The sequence below is a fragment of the Tenrec ecaudatus genome, chromosome 1, assembly GCF_050624435.1.
Source record: "Tenrec ecaudatus isolate mTenEca1 chromosome 1, mTenEca1.hap1, whole genome shotgun sequence".
In the NCBI taxonomy this organism is placed as follows: domain Eukaryota; kingdom Metazoa; phylum Chordata; class Mammalia; order Afrosoricida; family Tenrecidae; genus Tenrec; species Tenrec ecaudatus.
Genome location: NC_134530.1, coordinates 16689998 through 16702349, shown reverse-complemented (window position 1 = coordinate 16702349; position 12352 = coordinate 16689998). Strand labels below are relative to the sequence as shown.

Sequence of the window (12352 nt, the reverse complement as noted above, 5' to 3'; positions counted from 1 at the left end):
TCCAGAAGAAGCCCTGCATCCATCAAGTGGAAGAGCATCTTGCTCCTTCCTTGGATACCAGCACCTCTACACCCTCCCCCCAACAACCCTCCCCCCCCTCCAGGCCTATCTCCCGATTCCAGAAATGCGCTTAGAGAGAGTATAAAAGTGAGGACCAAATGGGGGTGAGAAGAAATCCTGGAAGGTGGAGAGACCTTGGACCAAGATTTTATAAAGAGCTCTGAGCCATCAACATGACTAGTGTCGGGGTGGGGAGGATGGCAGGTGAATGGCTTGTCTGTGGATATTGAGTACTGACTTCCCAGGACCCTGGCCTGCTGGCCACCTCCTGCCTCTACTGATGAGCCTGACCTGTGAATTCCATGTCCTCTGACCTGGCTCAGAGATGAGCCAGGGCAGCTACCAAAGATGGTTGAGTCTCTAGTGTGGAGAATCCTGGGGGTGTGGTGCAGGCCTTTGTCTCCTTGTAACCCCCCAGTCATGTTGGCTAACCCCCAGGACATCCCCGAGGGGCCAGTTCTCCTTCCGAGAGCCCTGACCTAGTTCCAACCTTGGTAATTGCCTTTGGTCCCTCTGGAGTCTCTCCTAAATGAGGACTCTTCTTGCCTGAGCCTCTTCTGATGCTCTATTTTTACTCTCCCATCTTCTCCCCACACTAATCACCTTGCAGGGACTGCCCTAGTTCAGGTACAGGGGGCTGGGACTGCCTGCCTGGGTCTCTGATCTGTAAAAGTCCTTTAATGATCCCTATTTTCCATGTGTTTAAGAAACAAAACAGAAAGGTGAGATAACTGGCCCCTGGTCACACAGCTAGTAACTGATGAAGCCAGGCTGTAAGCCCAGGAAGTCAAGCACCAGGATCCGAGTTCTGTCTGCCCTGGGAACCAGGTGGCCGGAGGTCCCCGTGCCTGTCATTCACTAGGTGACCTTGGACAAGTCATTCCCAGTGTCCTTCAATCAGACATCTTCATTCTTTTACGTGCCACGGAGAAAGTTGTCCACTGAACTAGGACGTGCCACCAATTGTAAGATGCACCCCAGTTTTAGAGATGTTCAAATGTCAGCAGAATGTGCGTCGGAGGTTTGATGATGTGTCGCAGTCTCTCTGGGTCTCAGATTCCGCCTCTGTCTTGGTGGACTCGGGACAAGCTAGGCCCGGCCATTCATCCAGGTCCACCAGTGTGGTCGACGAGCAATTCCCTCAGGTCTCTTGTGTCACCGGCTTACCCCATCTCCATGAGAGTCTGGAGCCCGGCACCTTGGAAACATTGCAGTCTTCCCTGAGTTGCTTCCAGTGGGTCTTGGAAGGCACCAGATGTTAGGACAGATTTCCTGCGTCAATATCTTAGCCCTTTCCAAATGTTTTGGCCTGCTGAGGGCAGTGAGGTCCTGGACTCCATGGGGTGCGCCTCATGTACCAGGAGCTCCCTGGAGTCCTGCAAATTAGATGTTTCAATCAGGAGTGCCTGTGAAGGACCTTGACCGTCCGTTCAAACCACCTCCAACCAGCATGATATAGCCAATGCCTGGGCCATCCAACAGAATGAGATCTCCGGCCAAACGGTGACCTTCCTGTAATGTGTTAAGTCCTCTGTCTGTCTTTCCTGTACACTTCCGCCCCTTCCCACACCACTCCACCTGACTGCTGGTATCCCTACTGTAACTTACCGTAGTTGGGAGAAGCTCCCCCTTAGAAAATGCAAGTAGCCTACGGTACGTGACGTAATGTACTCTCTACAGAATTCTTGTAGCTCGCTACATTGCTCCAAGACAAGCAGGTTGGCTATCACCTGGAGGGGCTACGTATATCTGAGCGTCTTCTCTTATTTACCTGTTACGAGATTAAAATCGAGGCCGCGGCTGTCTAGGTGGTCAACAAAAGACATCCTGAGACGGGCCTAAGGGGAAGAGACTCCACTGTCTGTTCGCCTGCTCATCGCCAGCAGCTGTTTCCCACGGCACGACTCCCCACAGTGTAAATTCCAAAGTACATATTCTTTTAAATGTCGGTCTCCAATTGGACATCATTAAGATCGCCTGGTACTGTCGGTCTCCTCGACGGAGGCACGTTCTAATCAAGTTGGATGTCCTCCTCTAACTGGGAGTGAGTAAATTGGCTTCCCCGCTCTAGGGTAGAAGCCTGCATTTCAGATGGCGCCAAGGGTGCCCTCTCGGACAGACAGTGTCACCCATTTGTGCCCTGGGGCAAATGGGTTCTCCGGGGTTACTTCCCCCTGAAGAATGTATGTTTAGTGCTTTCTCCCTACAGAACACAAGGTCCCGTCTTACTCAAGACTCTCAGACAGGATTTCTACGAGATTTCATATATGTTTTCCAAATCAGGAAACTCAGTGCCCCCACTCAACCTCTAACACTAGGCTACCGTCTATCATCAGGACAGCACCATGATTTCTATTTCTTACCCCCTTTGGTGTGCATGCATACAAAACTGGATTCAGTATAATTCTTGGATCATGACACGCGGGCATCATGGGGCCATGCCTGGCCCACTGCTAGGTTGCTTATTAGCTAGCTAGTTAATTAGCTAGCTAGTTAGTTCTAATAATGTAGTAAGCACCCAAGAATCTGAAAGTTAATACAAAAGCAAGGTCCTTGACCATAGCCTACATCCAAAGCTCATCAACCCGGGGGGCGGGGTGGGGGGAGAACTACAAGATGGAAATCCTACTGACCTTCCGTTGGTTGGAAAGTAAGGGATGTGTGTTGCTCTTCTCTGTCAACAGTCTCGTGATCCATGGGAAGAAAGCCTTTGCATAATCTTTGACCAAAGCCACCAAAGAACTGGTGGTGAGGGACAGGCTCATCATTGACAGGGAAAGCAGAGGCTCTAGAGAACCCCGTACACCTAACTTCTTCTCTGGTTCCTCTTTCCCTTCTAGACTATGCAGAATTCGTTTTCTTAGGACTCTTTATGTCCGAAATGTTTATAAAAATGTACGGGCTCGGGACGCGGCCTTACTTCCACTCTTCCTTCAACTGCTTTGACTGTGGGGTAAGTCTCTGGTGCCCAAGGAGCTCACCTCTTCAACTCTTGCCTAGAATGGCTCCTAGCTAGGGACCTCAAAAGTGCGGGGGGAACAGGGTCACCCCAATCCCGGGAGACTCAGCTGAAGAACAGTTCCAAACGTTAGTGAAGATGTGGAGCACCCAAAATGTCCAACCGCTGCTGGGAAGGGGGAGCTGACTGGTGGAACCTCTTTGGAAAGCAGTGGAGGGTGGCCTGGCTGTTCCTCAGCCCAGGTGCCCAGGAGACACTTATCAAACTGTTCCTAGCATCCTCATTGGTAATAGTCCCAAAGTGAATCGCTCAAGCAGCGTTTTGCAGTACCACGGACAATTAAGTTGTGGTACGCCCACGTAATGAAAAAACTGCGGCAATTGAAGGAGCCAGCTGTAGTGACATGCAACCAGACACGTGGATAACCCTCCCCCACATGATAGTGAGCAAGGGGAGGCAGACACTGACCCTGATGCATTGTGTGCGCACGGCATGACCCAGCCAGATGGACAACACGAAGCTACAGTGTTGAGGGATGCAGCCACGGACACCATAAAGACAGACAAGACCCTCGAAACAGCATGCTGAGTGGGGGAAGCCAGAGAACACAATCGTGTGCAGTTCCGTGTACACGGAATATCCCCAAAAGTCAGTCCACAGAGAGGGCAACCCTGTCCGTGGTTGGTTGCCAGAGACTGGGGGAAGTAGGGAGTCGGGAGTGACTGTGGAATGGGAAGGGGGCTCTCTTTTGGGGTGGTGGTCATAATGCCTGGGCACGAGGAGAGGCGATGGTCGTAAATGTAAATGGCACATCGTCATGAAGAATTCCATGTTGTGTGAATTTCATCTGGCTTCTTGGCCTCGGTAGTAGTTGTGGGGGCTTTCAATCAGGACCTCTTTGGTTGGCATGAGCCCACCATCGATAAGAAGAAAGAAGGAGGGAGTCTGAGGGCCTCGATTGCCTCCACGTGGGGGCGAGAGTCAGGCTAGGATGCAGAAGCTTGGGCCCAGGACGTTGGCCAGCGCCAGGGGCCGGGCACTGTGCCTGGGCACGATCCAAGTCCTCTGCTCCAGGTTATCATCGGGAGCATCTTCGAGGTTATCTGGGCCGTCATAAAACCTGGCACATCCTTTGGAATCAGCGTGTTACGAGCTCTCAGGTTACTGCGTATTTTCAAAGTCACAAAGTAAGTCGTGGGCGTTCCTGGTCGCTGGGCAGAGCTGGGTTGAGCAGGGGAAGGCCGATGGGCCCACGGGTGGACCTGAGCACACACCTCCCCTGTGGACAGGTACTGGGCGTCTCTCAGGAACTTGGTCGTCTCCCTTCTCAACTCCATGAAATCCATCATCAGCCTGCTGTTCCTCCTCTTTCTCTTTATCGTTGTCTTCGCCCTTCTGGGAATGCAGCTCTTCGGTGGCCAGTAAGTGCCCGGCAGAGGGGGCCTCTGACCACTGAGGTCCACCTCAGAGGCCCCGCACCCTCTCCCTCACTCTTTGCCTCTGGAGTCCCACCCCCACCACATTCTTCTTCCTCGTGGCCCCCACTGCCCAAAAGGACGGGTCCCGGCGACCCCCCAGATGTCCTCCTGGGTGCCAAGCGGGACCCTGGCGAGCTGTCCATGTCCTCTCCGCAGGTTTAACTTCGATGAAGGAACGCCTCCCACCAACTTCGACACCTTTCCGGCAGCAATAATGACCGTGTTTCAGGTACACCTCTTAGCACCAAGGATTAGCCTGCTGGAGGGGGCTCCCTGAACCCCCACTTCTCTGGGGCTAGCCTCCGGGTGTGGGAGTGGTCTGACTGGTCAGTGCCCTGTTCCTCACTGAGGATGACATTGTGAGGATTGTGACACCCCCTTGCCCTGGCTGATGGTTCGCATCGGGCAGGGAGAAGAGGCTGTCCCTGGACTGAATGTCTTGAGCCCACACACAGGGTTGAGGCCACTCCACATGGGCATGCGCAGGCCAAGCGGTCACTGCCACCGTAGTCCTCCGGCAGGGGCCTATCACCCAAGCCATGTGCCCCCATCCAGGGGTCACCGACAGTGTCTGGAGACATGATTTCCACAGTTAGGGAGGAAGTTCTACCGCTGGGAGGGGGCCAGGGCTTTGGCTCAACGTCCTACCGGACAAACCCCACCACCAAAGATGAGCCAGCCCCAACATCAGCTGTGCCGGGCTTGGCAAGCCCTGCTCTAGCAGGGTTTCCAGTGGGGGAGCTCTTCCACGTTTACTTCACCCCCTGGGGCAAATACTTCCAGGGAGAGGAATTGGACTTTTGGGGGAGGACCAGGTGGCTGTGCCAGGTACATCCCCTCTGCCCAACTCCCACTAAGAGCACCACCTGGGCCCTTTCCCCAAGGTGCTCTCTGGTCCCTGGCACCCACTCCACCCGCACCCCTCACCAGGGACCCTATCCCCCCACCCCACCGCTTAGAGCAGCCTGTGGTGGACAGTACCCAGCTCCCTCAGCCTGGGGCAGCGGGACTCAGACGTTCCGTGCTCTCTGCTGCCTCCCAGAGGTCCCAGGGAGATTGCGCCCCAGTGGCCCTTCATGGGAACTGCCTGGGGACCTTCTTGAGCTGCTGCTGCTGCTGCTGGGCTCACAGCGCTTGTCAGCCACTCAGGCCTGAACGCCCGCTTCAGGAGCTTCCTTCAGAGGACCCCAAAGTGCCCCTGTGCTATGGTAGCGATTGTAGCTCATCCCCAGGGTGAATGTAAACGGTAAACCCCTAAGTCTCCTAGTCCTACATCACATGGGGAATGCCGAGTTACCGGGATGCGCTTCCCTTCCGCCACAGAGTAAGACCTCTGAGAAGCAGCCCAGGGGAGCTGACGTCTCACTGCCCCCCTACAGCCGGGCAGCAGGGAGCCATGACTCCAGGGACTGTTCCCAGCTGTGCAGCCAGGGACTCCGCGGGGTGGCAGCTGAGGGGGGCGTTGGCTGTGTGTCTTTCTCTCGCCCTTCAGATCCTGACGGGCGAGGACTGGAACGAGGTCATGTACGACGGCATCAAGTCGCACGGGGGCGTGCAGGGCGGCATGGTGTATTCCATCTACTTCATCGTGCTCACGCTCTTCGGGAACTGTATCCTCTGCCGGGGGGCGTGTCGGGGGAGGGGTTGGCGAGGGGAGGGGAGAGGAGGGGAGAGGAGGGGAGGGGACCGGCGGATACCCCCGGGGCCCCAGGCACCAGCATTGGCAGTTCTCCTGACTCTGACGTCTGCAGACACCCTCCTGAACGTGTTCCTGGCCATCGCAGTGGACAACCTGGCCAATGCCCAGGAGCTCACTAAGGTGGACGCAGTGGGAGACGGCTTCTCTGGCAACTGTTGCCACCTGCTCCGGGCAGATCCGGAAGGCGTGGCGGGAGGGAGGGCGGGGCTTCTGCTCCACCAGCAGAGGGAGGGCAGGAGGGAGGGGACCTCGGAGTCCCTGCAGGAAACAGATGGCTTGCTCCGCTGGTGTTGGCTGAGGGGTCTGTTCCCAAAGCTGCGGGGAGGGGGCACGATCCAGGGTGATGTCACTCCCCACCTCTGCTAGCAACAGAGATGCTGCCACCACCCTAGCCCTGGAAGTCGGGGGAGGGGTGGTGTATGAGGCCCAGCCCGAACTGGAGCCCACGAAGAAAAGGGCCCACAGGCACCACGCAGAGTACAGATCAGAGCAGGCAAGCAGTGCCCAGTCTCTCTCCTGCCGCCTGCCCACCCATGTCCGCCTCCTGGGAGACAGTGAGCGGCTGGGGGCAGGTGACAGAAGACCCACCAAGGGCTGGCTGGCCTGCTGTGTGCTGGGGGGCCCTAAGGGCTTCACTCCTGAGTTGTGGCAGCGTAGCTGTCATGATGCTTTGGGTGCCACTAAGCACCATGGCAAACATGTGGCGCAGGCCACCCAGAAAGTACCGCTGTCACCCTTTTGCAGCGAGGAGGAGCTGGGGCGCCGAGAGGAAGGGTCACCCCTGATAGAGCATGTAGTGAGTGGGCTCAGCACTGTGTTTTGTGCACAGGAAGTGCTCAATCAAGGCAGACTCTGTCAGCCACTCGCGAGGAGCTGGGATCGGGATGAGACGTGGTCAAGGGGGAGCCCGGATTTGAACCCCGGCTCCCAAGCCCAAGCCCTCTACTCCTCTACCCAGCCAGCTTTCATCTGAGCAACAGTAGCAAATGCAGAGGCACTTTTTGGCGGTGTGGTTACATGTTGGGCTACTGACCCAACTAGAAGACCCACACCCCCACCCCCGGGCGGCCATGGAGGAAAGATGAGGGAGGCTATCTACTCCGGTAAAGAGTGACAGTTCGCAGCCACCTCCGGGTGCAGTTCTACCCTGTCCTGCAGGGGTGCTGTGAGCCAGATGGCAGGAAGTTTAGGGTTGTTTCCCTCATAGACCTGCGTGATGGCAGATTACTGTTACCCTCATCACGCAGAAGGGGAAACCGAGGCCTCGAGAGGTTAACTGACCTACCCAACAGCCACGTGCAGGCCCAGAGATCTGAGGCCAGGTGGTCTCAGGTTGCTGGCTGCTCTGAGAAGTGCCAGGAGACGGAAGGGGCATGGGAGCAGGTGCCTGGCCAGGTGCCATCCCCTGTCAGAGTGGGAATCTGAAGGGTGGAGACGGGAACCTCACAGGGCAGGGCAGAGGGAACAGGGTCCCAAAGACAGAGCAGCCAGCTGGTGTTCATCATCAGCGAGATGGACCCAGGTGTCAGGTGCCCCTTTAAGGCATCCTGGAGCTCCGGGGAGCCAGGACCACTTCAGGCAAGCCACTTGGCTTTCCAGCCCACTGCCTTGTGATTTACACTGCATAAAGGCACCAGAGCAAGGAGACCAGCAGGGTCCCATCCCCTGTGTCCAGGGCACCAGAAATGTACCCCTGTAGGTGCAGCTGGCATGGCCCAGCCTTCGCCTCTTTCTGACTCCTGCCCCCACCCTCCCCCCAGGGCATGGAAGCAAGCAGGCAGGGGCTCTCCCGCCCTCTTCCTCCCTCCCTCCCTTCCTCAACTCTGCGGCCAGAATCCATTGCTTCAAGATGTTCAGGGCACATTCGTGGAGCTGCGCGTAGCCCAGCAGACGGCTGCCAGCCCACCATCTGTTGGCTCTGGCAGGGACAGAGTTTCCCGGCCCAGCTCTGAGTGGGGAGGATCGGAAATGTCCACCGCCACAAGCCCACAGCCTCGGGAGAGGAGGCGCCAGGGCTGACCCACATTCCCAGAGCCTGTCCTGGAGGGGGCCCTGTGGAGGGAGGAAGGTCAATTCACTTCCCTCCTGTGAGGTGTGGACCATCTCCCCCCACCCCCCATCTGTCCACAGGCCTTCCACAAACACTCCACGGACATGGCGGGGGGAGGGGGGGGCAGGGAGGCAGGCACCCTGCTGGGCCCCTGACATGTTTTCATCGTATTGGCCCCAGGAGACACGTTCCCTGAGCCCCGTTTTACAGGCTCACGTGTTCATTGGACAGACATTTATTGAGCCCCTACTGTGCGTCAGACACAGCTCTCGGCACTAGGGACCCAGCCCCGAATGAAACAAACCCTGGTGGGGCTGAGAGGCAAATGAGAAACAGGATCCATTGTGAACCTACAAACAGCCTGTCCGCCTGCCTGTGAGGGGTGAAACCAAAACCGCACTCACTACCATCCAATCGGTTCTGACCCATAGTGACCATGCAGGACAGGATAGGACTGCCCCTGTGGGTTTCTGAGACTGTCACTCTTGAGGGGAGCAGAAAGCCTCCTCTTTCTCCAAATGATCGGCTGGTGGTTTCAAACTGCTGACCTGATGGTTAGCAGGCCAATGCATAAGCACTATACCACCAGGGCAGCTGTAAGGTCTGAATGGGAAGGGAATTAATATTATAGATGAGCACGTTGAGGTTCAGAAAGACTAAGTGACTTGCCCAGGGGCACACAGCTAATTGGTGGCGGAGCTGGGGTTTGAACCCAGGCTGTGTGGGTCTGGAGCTGATGTTTCAAGTGTGTTGCACACTTACCCGGGAACTTGTCAGAAATGTAGGCTCCGAGGTCCAGCCCTCTGTAGGCCCTTTGGAAGGGAGGCCCAGAGATCTGAGAGCAGGTGGTCCGGGGACCACGCTCTTGAGAAGTGCCAGGCAGGGGAAAGGGGTGTGGGAGCAGGCGGCTGGCCAGGTGCCATCTCTGAGTGGTCGCTGAGAGGGCCTGGATCTGCCCATTTCGGAGGTGGTAAGGTCACTTCCCGCCCCCAGTCTCAGGGGGAGGTGCCCCGCAACTGCAGGGTTTTCTTTAGGAGCCAGCTCCTTTTGTCCCGCTCCTCCTTGTTTTCCTTTGCTTCTCCTTGGTTGGTTTTTTCTGGCTTGCGAATGAAGCCTTGCATGAAGGATGAAGATGGATTAAAAATCACACACACCCACAAAAAGAAAAAGAAAACACGTCTTTTTCTGGATGTATTTTTTAAACCTCTTTCACCCTTGGAAGCTACCCAGGGAGCCTGCCACCTGAATAGGCCTATGGCCCGAGGGCCAACAGTCCCTGCCCCCCCCAGGGGGTTAGGGCTTTAAGGGTCTCTCCGGTTTCTCCTTTGGGAAGTAGGTGGGGCTGTAGGCGTGCATGGGGTAGGCTTTTCCATGTGTGGGGGCTAGTAGTGTGTGTGTGTGTGTGTGTGTGTGTGTGTGTGTGTGTGTGTGAGAGAGAGAGAGAGAGAGAGAGAGAGAGAGAGAGAGGTCTTGGTTTGGATTGCTCAGACAGCTAGTAGGGGTGTGTGTGTGTGTGTGTGTGTGTGTGTGTGTGTGTGAGAGAGAGAGAGAGAGAGAGAGAGAGAGGTCTTGGTTCTGATGGCTCAGACAGCCTCGAAAACAAGGTGAATGCCAGCTCTTTACATGCAAATCTCCTCCCTGAGGGAAGGGCAATGGTTTCGGTTTCCTTTTGCTGTCTTTGGGCTGCGGGTAAAAAGAGGGTTAGCCAGGAGCCTGTCCACCAAGTGGTTAGCAGTACGCTTAGCCGGCACCCGAGCCAGGCTAGCCCCATCCCAATGGCTCAATACCCGGCCAAGCCTGTGTAAGCATTCCAGATGTTGCCCCTGGTCCCCCAGAGGTGAGGTCCCAGGCCTAGTTCGTGGTTTGTGAACAGGGATCCCGTGTGCCTTTCAGGATGAACAAGAAGAAGAAGAGGCAGCCAACCAAAAACTTGCCCTCCAGAAAGCCAAGGAGGTGGCAGAAGTGAGTCCTCTGTCCGCGGCCAACATGTCCATAGCTGTGTAAGTGCCCCTGGCCCAGGAGGCTGCCGCCCCTCGGCCTCCCCATCAAGGATTTGGGGGTGGGGGTTCCTGACAAGGTTAAGCCTTAGGAAGAGGTACCTCTACCTTCCCACCTGCTTCCACTTGATAAACACTGTTAAGCATCTATAAGGAGCCCTGGTGGTACAGCAGTTCAACACTCAAGGGACCAAAGGCCAGTGGTTGGAATCCACCAGCCACTCCATGAGAGGAAAGACCTGGCAAATCTGCTCCCATAGGATTATGGCCTCGGAAGCCCTATGGAGCAATTCTACTCTGTCCTGTAAGGTGACCAGGGGTCGGACTGGACTTGATGCCAGTGGGTTTTTTTTAAAAGCACCTACTATGTGCTTCAAGAGTTGCGATCTCAGAAACCCACGGGAGGTGGGGGTGGTTCTACCAGTCCTACAGGACTGCCACGAGTCAGGGTTGGCTCACTGGCAGTGAGTTTGGTTTTTTTGGTTTGTATGTGTTTACATGGCACAACAGGTTAAGCCTTGGGCTCCTAACCAGAAAACTGGTGTTTAAGCCCAGCAGCTGCTTTCTGGCAGATGAAAGACGAAGCCATCGGTTCTCACAAAGACAGACACTTTAGGGGGCAGTTCTCTGTCCACGCAGGGCCAGTGTGAGTCGAAATGGACTTGACAGCAGTGTGCAAATGCCAGGCAGGGACTATTTCCAAAACCCTCGCTTTTGCAATTGTCCAGTCCCCAGTTAGCCGTGGGGATGGTGCAGGCCCCAGGCGGCATTCCATTCCATTCTCATGGAGTCTCCTTGACTCAGAAGAGACCTCAATGGCAGCCAACATGCCAGGCACTGTTGTAGCTGTGAGGGATCCGACGCTAACAAGAGGAGAACCCCACCTCTGTGTAGCTGGCATACTGATCCAGGAGATGGACAAGAAGCCAGATAAACAAATATGATCCACGCTGTGTTAGAAGGCGATAGAGCCAGAGAGAATTAGCACAGGGAAGGACATGGGGAGTGCTGGGTGGGAAGAATTATCAGAGACAGCCTTGCTGAGAAGAGGACAGGGCCTGAAGGAGGGGAGCGGGGAGCCCTGGGGCAGTGGGGATGCAGGAAGGCTCCAAAGGAAGAGCTTCATGGGGAGAGGGAGTAACACACCCAAAGGCCCTGGGTGGAAATATGAAAGGGCTTCAACAAGTTCACGAGGAAAATGGAATTGGGGGATAACGGAATTTTCCCCAAACTTTCTGAAGCTCCCTGGTCTTACCATTACGTCACACAGGAGGAAGCCAGTGAGGCCAGAGAGTGGACAGGTGGGAGGGAGGGATGAGGTGAAGAGGCAGGTTGTAGAGGTAGGTGGTGGGTGCAGGGCTGCAGGACTGGCCGGGGCTTTTACTGTGAGGTGGGAGCCAGGGAGGGCTCTGAGGAGCGGAGGGATGTACGGAAGCAGGTGTTTGCGGGCGCTCCCTCGTGGCCAGAGATGGGAACGGCGTGCGTGCGTGAGTGCGTGGGGTGAGGCAGGAACTGGGGCTCAAGACTGAGGCATCCCTAGGAATGAGGTAGCAGGGGATGGTCCCCGAGCGGAGGCCCAGGAAGTGATGGGAAGTAGCTGGATAGTGACGTAGCAGATGGTGACGGTGGAGCTGACAGGGTTTGCTGATGGCTCTGGTGTGAGTGTTGAGATGGAGAGAGTCCAGGTATCTTGCTTCCAGGGAAGTTCACGGACACCGGTGGCCAGAACCGTGCCATTGTTGGTGGGCCCCCGGGGTGGTGCACGCGGCAGGGCCCTGGGGGAGGGGCATAGAGGGGAGGACGGCCCCTCCTATGGTGAAAGGAGAGATTCTGGGAAGGCACGTTCCCAGGCAGCCAAGTTTAATGGCAGGAAGCGCACGCGGGCTGCTTGGCACTTAGTCGTGCCTAGGCCCCGCCCCCCAGATGTCCTCTGGCTGTGTGGCCTCTCCCTGCAGACCCCAGACCTCCGCGGGTCCGGAACTGTGGAGGTCCCTGAGGCCTGGGCTTCTGGAACCTGCTCCAGGCCAGAGCCCATGACGACTGACCATGCTAATGGTTCAACGATGTTAGGCATCAAAGCTGCCCCCAGGAGTTGGTGCGTTGGCTGAC

The 12352-nt window shown here is 56.3% G+C and overlaps 1 protein-coding gene across 6 annotated transcripts in view; it reads left to right on the top strand.

Moving 5' to 3' along the window:
• The window catches only part of CACNA1A (calcium voltage-gated channel subunit alpha1 A), a 249717-nt gene that overhangs the window by 161882 nt on the left and 75483 nt on the right, over positions 1 to 12352 (top strand). For all 6 annotated transcript variants that reach the window (XM_075547950.1, XM_075547959.1, XM_075547940.1 and 3 more), the window contains exons 12-18: positions 2901 to 3013; positions 4094 to 4206; positions 4309 to 4440; positions 4654 to 4726; positions 5990 to 6107; positions 6249 to 6316; positions 10140 to 10246. In XM_075547950.1, the coding sequence (XP_075404065.1) occupies positions 2901 to 3013; positions 4094 to 4206; positions 4309 to 4440; positions 4654 to 4726; positions 5990 to 6107; positions 6249 to 6316; positions 10140 to 10246 (724 nt within the window). The remainder of the gene's footprint in view (positions 1 to 2900; positions 3014 to 4093; positions 4207 to 4308; positions 4441 to 4653; positions 4727 to 5989; positions 6108 to 6248; positions 6317 to 10139; positions 10247 to 12352) is intronic.